This window comes from Formica exsecta, unplaced genomic scaffold (genome assembly GCF_003651465.1).
Source record: "Formica exsecta isolate Colony F162 unplaced genomic scaffold, ASM365146v1 scaffold1116, whole genome shotgun sequence".
Lineage (NCBI taxonomy): Eukaryota > Metazoa > Arthropoda > Insecta > Hymenoptera > Formicidae > Formica > Formica exsecta.
This window is the reverse complement of record NW_021848457.1, coordinates 1-7,916: the sequence shown is the minus strand read 5'-3', so window position 1 is coordinate 7,916 and position 7,916 is coordinate 1. Positions and strand designations below refer to the sequence as shown.

Genomic DNA, 7,916 nt, shown 5'->3' with positions numbered 1-7,916 from the left:
TTTTAAAAAATATTCCTGCACATTTGTTACAAGCTATTATGCAGGAAGAAGATGCCAATCGAATAAAGATATTCTTGTGAATATATATATGCTCTGAATTTTCATTGCATTAATACCGAAAATATGATATATCCTGCAGAATATAATTTAGAGAATTTCCGCTCCCGATTTACCTCCACCCAAGAGTATGCAATTACTATATACCCGAATTCATTAACTTAGCCGTGTAATCTCTTTGTTTAGCGGCTAGATGCAAATCCAGACTTCTCAACATTCTCGCTCGAGTTTCCGCGTTCGACTCCCGTTTACGCAAATCGTTCGCCAGAATCTCATCTCTCGAATACAACGATTCGTTTTGTTGGAACGCCAAATCATCAGCTTTGGCCTCTAATGAGGGAGATCTGTTTCGCGATTCTCGCACAATGGTTTTCATGAATTCCAGAGCCATTCTCCGACAAGTATCGAAACCTAATAATTGTATTCTCTTACTATGTATTGCATCCGTAAGAGGATTCCTCCAATGCGTTTCTCCGTCTATTATTTTAGCGATCGAACTTGGCGTTCCGGGTAGATCTTGAAAAACTTTGGCAAAAATTTCCTTCATTAAATCTTCCTCGCTGCCTGAGACATCTGTAAAATAATATCGATGATAAGAATAATATTTCAGCCGAGGCTAATTTGACGATCGCCAATTATAAAGTTTATCTTTATGTGAAAATAGAAAATTATTAATCAACAAATGTATAAAATATATTTTTTTCTACAATACTTAAATATATATATCGTTAATTGCATTCCAAAATTTGAATTGTTTTTTAAATTGGTAATTATTGCTTGTAAAAAAATGCATTATTCCTGAGATATATTAATTTACGATATACGCAAAAAGTTAGCATTTCTTTGGGCGATAATGTAACTCGTTCCGCTCCATATATCGCACGAATGATACGGTATTGGCGTCGTATTGCATCAAGAATCACGCATGACGAGATTTCCAAGATACGTTGCAAAGATTAATTTCCGCCTAACCGCTATGTATTTGACGTTGTTTCGTATAATTATTATATTATCCGAAATTTGATTTTGCACAGAATTTCTTTCAAGATATTTGTGACAAATGATATAAGTCCTGTGATCTTTTAATTCTTTATCTTATTTTAATAGGATAAAATAATATAAAAATAAATAACTGAAAAAAGAGTCTCGTTTCTTTTATAAAAATATTATTTTATACGATAATTAATTGCTTGGATAAATCATTCTGACGTGACACTGAAAAGTTCAACATAAAGTGTTGATCAAAAGTAGCAGTAAACTTTGCTCTTTACGGAAAACTTTACGGAAAAGCTAGTGATTGTAACTTTTATCTTTGGGACATCGTGAAAGTTTTTGCTGATGATGTCAAACGTACATAAGCTACGTAATGTTTGAAGAAAAGTAAAATACTAGGAAAGTTTTGCATTACCGAGATCATTGTCATTATCGATTTCTGCGTATGTGCCTTCGTTGATCTTTCGTTGTAATTCTAGGACTCTGGCTAAAGCCAATTGAAGGTATTCCTTTGTATTTGGATTCTGTGGGAATATGAAACGTGTACTCGGATATTACATGGAGCAAAAGGTTTGATTAATAGCGACGTTAAGCAAATTTTTTACAATATAGATTATTTTACTTTCAAAATGATAGATATATAATATAAGTTCTACTTATTATTAACATGACAATAACTTAATAATTTAAAAAATAGAAAGAATATAAATAGAAAGAATATATAAATCTTTATTTTCAAATTACTTAAAGTAAAAAGGAATTATTTTGATATATTATTTTGATATTTTACATTTCATGTAAAAATCTAAAAGATAGCATGCGTGTTTGTGTTTGTTGATATATGTTTGGCTTCTGTCACAACCGAACTATTTTGTGGTTAAACTTGCTACAACAATCTGTACGATAAAAAGTAAACTATCAAATGCAATTGCATTGTGACTTTTTATATAAGTTTAAAGTCAAGTAAAATATTTTTAAATTTTCGCAAGCTTTTAATTAATTAAATCTAAAATAATAAACTTTTCATTATATAAGGCTGTCAAAATTTTATAAAATTTCGGTTATATCGAATATGTAACATATACATACGGAATAAAGAAATTTATATAAAAAAAAGAGTTTTTACCACATCAACCGCAAAAGTCTGGTTTTGAGAGGCAATACTTGGATTGTTTGCTTCTAGTGAATTGTTTTCTGAACTGTCTTCGCAAATTTGCACAAGAACTTGAAACTAAATTCAATTTTCGCTTTATAATACAATCGAGCAACTCTCAGTTAAATGCGATGTTATACCGCTTTTTAAGTAGAAACAACTATAATAATTACGGACAAAGAGTGATTATATAAGCATTGTTGAACTTTATTAAATATTCCGATAAATGCTAACAGATAACAACTTTGTCGATTCCTCTTATTACAACAACTTTTACTAACTTTTAATTCAAATTGTGACTTGTGTATGCTATTACGTCTTATTGGCAATAAGATAATTAATAAATTCAACTTACCGTATATTGCGTAATTCCTTTTGTTCTTTTAGCGTCACCGCCAACATCTTCTAAACAAGGTGCCTGTACACGTTGAATAAGGTATTAAAAATTTTTATTAAGTTATGTATTTTTAAATAATATAATTATCTACTTCTTTCTTCTATCTTATAATGTCTTACTGAAAAAACGTTTATGTATACATCCTATACTAAGTAATACATTTTATTCTAAATGATCTATACATCCAATACTATATTATTTAACAAAACTATTGTTATATTTATATCCGTTGTTATTATAAATATCTTACCGATGAACATCTCTTCATTATGACCTGATCTGGCACTTGTCCACCTGTAATCCAGCGAATATAAGAATTTTTTATATTTTAAAAAATCGCGTTCCCCCCTCTGAATAATCGCAACGAATAAATTTTTGCTGAACAAGTCACAAGAAACAGAATATTATTCCAATAAAATTTGTTTTATTCTGTCTACCTACAAAATAAAAAGAAATCTGGTTGTCTATTTTTCTCACAATTTTGCATAATATTATCTACACTGTCTTGATTATTTAATAAAAACATATAATAATAATAGCAATATGTTATATTGTATGTCGATATAATCCATTATAAACTAATATTATTTGAGATAATAGAGAGAGCTATTGTACGCCTCCGTATAATATCCGTTCTGTTTCAATGTAATTGTTTTAATGTACTGAAACTTAATCAAGTTAATTGACCCTGTTTCCAACTTTGATATCTTTTACGTCAAATATTTCTAAGAATCTACAAATGTTATATTGTTTCAAAATATTGTTTCAGAATATCTGTACTCTCTACAAAGAGAGGAGATAAGTACAATTTAATTTATCTTTTGTTAAATTTATATATAATAACATTTATGTGTTAACAACTATAGGGTAAAATTGACGGGAGGTGTGAACGGATAGGTTCAACAATATAGGAGCTATAAAGTTGGCATCTATGCGGATGGTCGTCTTACAGCATCGTCATTTAAACGTAATGATATCATGATACTCACACGCCTTTGCTTCCAGAAACGTGTTTGCAAACTTCGTCCTTTAACTTCGGATCGGTTGTCCGTTGTATCACGTTTCGTTATCGGACGCTGCCGGAATGTTTCAAGAGATTTTCTCTCACTCGTGAAGGCGCACTAATGATTCCGTTTGTCGCGCGCGAAGTTTCTTCGATAAATCGTTTCTCGTGAAAAAGAAGCGCTTTTCTTCCGCCACTTCTTTATTTTCGCGAAACCGCACCTTTTTTGTATGCTCTCTGTACGTTGTACGACGCGCGAAGAACTGTCAATGAAAACGACCGTTGACCAACGTCGATGGTCTACCAACCCCCTCACTTTCACGACCGTTGTCGAGAAAGGAGGGAGGGGGGCCCATGTGCGCGAGGGAGTTCGTCCATTTCTACCATCGGTACCCTTCTATCCGCTGTTTAACCGTCATGTAAGGGTCCGAAAGAACGGCAGATGCAAGACTCCCCTCCCTCCCCTTCCCCGCGCTCTACCCCCTGCGCGTGCCCTGTTGAAAAGAATGGACGAGTGGCACGTGCGAGCGGAGTTTCACATTGATTCATTTTATTCGACTTGGGAAATGACGTTCGACGAATGATGTTTTACGTCCGTGTACGTTCTAATAATAAAATTTTTATTTGCACAAAAACAAGAAAACAACATTGTTCATATGTTAAATTATTATAATGGGACATTATTGTTCTACCATGCATTTACTGCCCCCCCCCCTCCCCCCCGGAATTTATCTACATCTCTATCTATTTTCAAGCGGGAGTGTATCAATATCATGAAAGTAGAACACTCGATGTTTTTCTGTAGCTTGTAAATGGATGGACAAGAATAACAAGTTTTACATTACTTGTCCGTTTGAACAATGTATGCAATTCTTTTTTTTTTTTATATGTATAGCTGTGTGACTATAATAAAGTTATAAATTAATGTGTGTTGAATCTTAATTCTTAATTCTATTTTTATATATATTTTTAAAGCAGATATCGCTGGTAAATTTAAATAATCGTTATTTAAGAAAAATAATTTACCATATCTGCTTTAGAAATGTATATATAAACAGAATTAAGATTCAACACATACACACACATTTAAAGCTTTTAAGCTCATTACGGTAATCACACAGCTCGTATATGATTTGCGATATATTAGCATTTTAATATTTTTACGGGTAGTTATAAAAATGGTCGGATTCGGCCGAACAGAATGGAAAAGTGACATATTTTTAGGGAAGTAAACGTTAAAATTTCTCCGCGGAATGGATCCGGATCGGGGGATCCGACGATTAATCGAAAGGATTCGCAGTACGATACGGAAAAGATCGATGGCCGTCGAGCTATCGAGAACATCGGCACGACGTACTCACGGAAGATATGTCGAGGAATCGTACGTGCGGATAGATCATGTGCGCACGTGATCCAGGGATCGTGTGGCTCTCGTATTCCGGATTCGCCAGCCGTGCCGCAAGATGAAACGGATTATTGCTTCGCCACGTTTATGTACCCTCCTCGATATATCTGTCCACCAGCTTCTAGATAGCGACATATTAATGCCAAAGGGCTCTACGCGACGGTTCCGACTATGTACCATAGATACTTCAGACTATATATGCACGCGCATGGGGCGTATATATACGCACGGCTTTCGAATATGCACACCGAATATGTACGGCCAATCACTCTGCATATCTCCTAATCATCATCGAAGACGAGTCTCCTTACGCTTCACATGATATGTCCGCGAAATTGGATCAAGCAATCTCAGATTGATCTCGCGAGGTTATTAGGTCATCGATGATATCAGATTAAGCCGAGAGATCGCTTATAAAGATATACGTGTTAGATAATTTAGCATCCGACAAGGAGAAAATGTCTAATTTCTGAGAAATTACAATTAAATTTTTTTTTTAAATTTTATCTAAATATAACAACATTGTTCATATGTTAAATTATTATATATATATATATATATACAGCAAGTTATCTTTATTACTAAAGTTCACAAGCCACATAAAGCACATGTGGAAAATGTATAAAATATCTTAAAATTAGGCTTTCTTGTGAAATGTACAACGCATAAGCGATGTACGTACACAGGATGTTTCGAAACCAGTTCTTTAAATGTTCTTGATCGATTTTTACTTAAGTAAAAAATAGTAATTCCAAAGTTTTGAGACATCCCGTACATAAAGAGTGACATAGAGTATCTAATATCCAGTGCAGACATTGATGAGATTTTTTTATTATTTTAATCGCTTTTAAAATACTACTATATCAGTGAATGGAACGCACATCATAAATCTAATTTAGATATAAATAATCCTACGAGAAAAAAATCGCTAAATAGAATTGTACTGGCTAATGGATCGATCAATTATAGCCTCAAATTCGTTATACTATAAATTTTCGGGCAATAGATGGAGAATTTATTCTTACTCGATGAGTATATTTAGATATATTTTTATATAATTAAAAAATATAAAATAAATGTTAAAACTATTTACAGTTAATTAAGGTATCAAGATTTGAAACGAGTCTTGCCTTACTGTTTGTTTCGTATTTTTACGCTTTTTTCGCCCATATGATACTCTTATAGAGAGTAAGATTTAATTTAATTCTGTGAGAGTCAGCCCTCTTACTTGTAAGAAGTGTAACGAAGAGGATAGGGATCTCGTTGTACTTCTTACTGTTTTGTCTTTTTCTAATGGCTAATCGCTTATTTATCGCATTAATAAACAAAGTTAGCTTTCGTTGTTTTTGATATTAATAAATACACAAAGAAATTAAATATTATCAATATTATCATTTTTTTTTATAGAAGATAAATTTTTGATTCTTTCAAATACAAGAAACATATGAAAAGATAAGAATTGCTAATTAATATCGACTAGATTGAGTAGGTAATATACATTGCACACGTATAAGTATTTTAAAAGTATTGCTTTACATATTTCATATTTTAATAGTAGAAAAAATAAATTCTTTTATATATGGTTTATCTTTTTTCGCACAATTATTATAGAAAGGAAATTCTTTTCAAAAAGCAAATTTTCTTTTATTGAAATTAGATAAATATTAATATCTATTTTGCAAAAATAGAAAATGTGAATTTAAATGAGTATTATAGTTTAAATCATTCTTTCAATTATTCAGTGACAATTCCACCCCTCTAAAAAAAAAAAAAAATTATATCATAGACTATCATAAAGTTTGCTTTAGAAAGGAATCTTTCTTCGGAAAAAGAGGCAAATTGAATTCACAAATACATCATACGTAAAAGATGTTATCTGAAAAGATGTTAACTTTATAAATTGCGACGTATATATACACGCGTGTAATTCCAAATTAATCTTTTTTTTTAAAACGTGAAAAAGTTACAAGCGGACGATCATGACTTTCGGAACTATTGTCGAAATATTAATTATCTGAATAGAGTCTTCGAGATCTATCATTGTATTTTTTTCATATAAAGCCTGATGTGTAATAAGCAATCGTTTTGAGAAAGCCGTGTCTGTTTTGATCATTCATTATCAACAGTGACTGCAGTTGCACTCACACTGCAATTTTCATCAGCATCCGTGTTTCTTTAAAATACTAGGAGATTACTTACGAAAGTAACTTTTGATCGTTGGGGATATGTTTAGTCGTTTCTATGCTGCCCATCTCGAACACCCCGGTCGAGTTAAATTCTTGTGTACGTCTTCGGAAGGTGGAACGGAAACTGGTCTCGCCAAACGTGCCCCGCATATCACCCCGACATTTTTGGGAAAAGCCATTGTCACGAATTCTGCCTTTTTCTATTCGACTTTTACCGCAGATGCCGGAGCCACCCGGTAGACAGAAGCACAGATATTTATTAAATCTATATCAAACAGAAAATAGTAAAGATAAGCACATCGTCAGCGTGTTTCTAAATGGCAGATTTTCTCTATACGTTCAGTTTGTCAAATATAGATCTACTATCTTGTTCAGATAATGTTATCACAAATTATGTCAATTAAAAAAAGTCTGATAATACTTTCATGCATCGAAGTATAAGCCGATATTTTAGAGAAAGCTTATGAGAAAAGCTACTTATCAACAGGAAGAAAATGTACAAACGGTTTTCCCACAGAAAAATCTGCAAAGAATTTGTATACGCTTTCAACAAAATTTTAAAAATCATACAATGACGATTAATCATGAATGATATAATAAAAGCCGTGTCCTTGATAATACACAATATATCAAAGCCATTGAAATTTGTAAGGCCATCCCTAATATGCATAATTACAAATATACATAATTCATAAAAATTTATTATTTTTTGTTAGCATAAA

At 32.2% G+C, this 7,916-nt stretch overlaps 1 protein-coding gene across 1 annotated transcript in view; it reads right to left on the bottom strand.

The window, feature by feature from the left end:
- The window catches only part of LOC115236757, a 4,906-nt gene extending 845 nt beyond the window's left edge, over positions 1-4,061 (bottom strand). Inside the window, exons 1-5 of the mRNA XM_029809424.1 lie at positions 3,590-4,061; positions 2,851-2,894; positions 2,559-2,621; positions 1,466-1,574; positions 15-630 (exon numbers count right to left, since the gene is read on the bottom strand). Coding sequence (XP_029665284.1) covers positions 197-630; positions 1,466-1,574; positions 2,559-2,621; positions 2,851-2,868 — 624 coding nt within the window. The 5' untranslated portion in view covers positions 2,869-2,894; positions 3,590-4,061 and the 3' untranslated portion in view covers positions 15-196. The remainder of the gene's footprint in view (positions 1-14; positions 631-1,465; positions 1,575-2,558; positions 2,622-2,850; positions 2,895-3,589) is intronic.
- Positions 4,062-7,916: the final 3,855 nt, after the last annotated feature.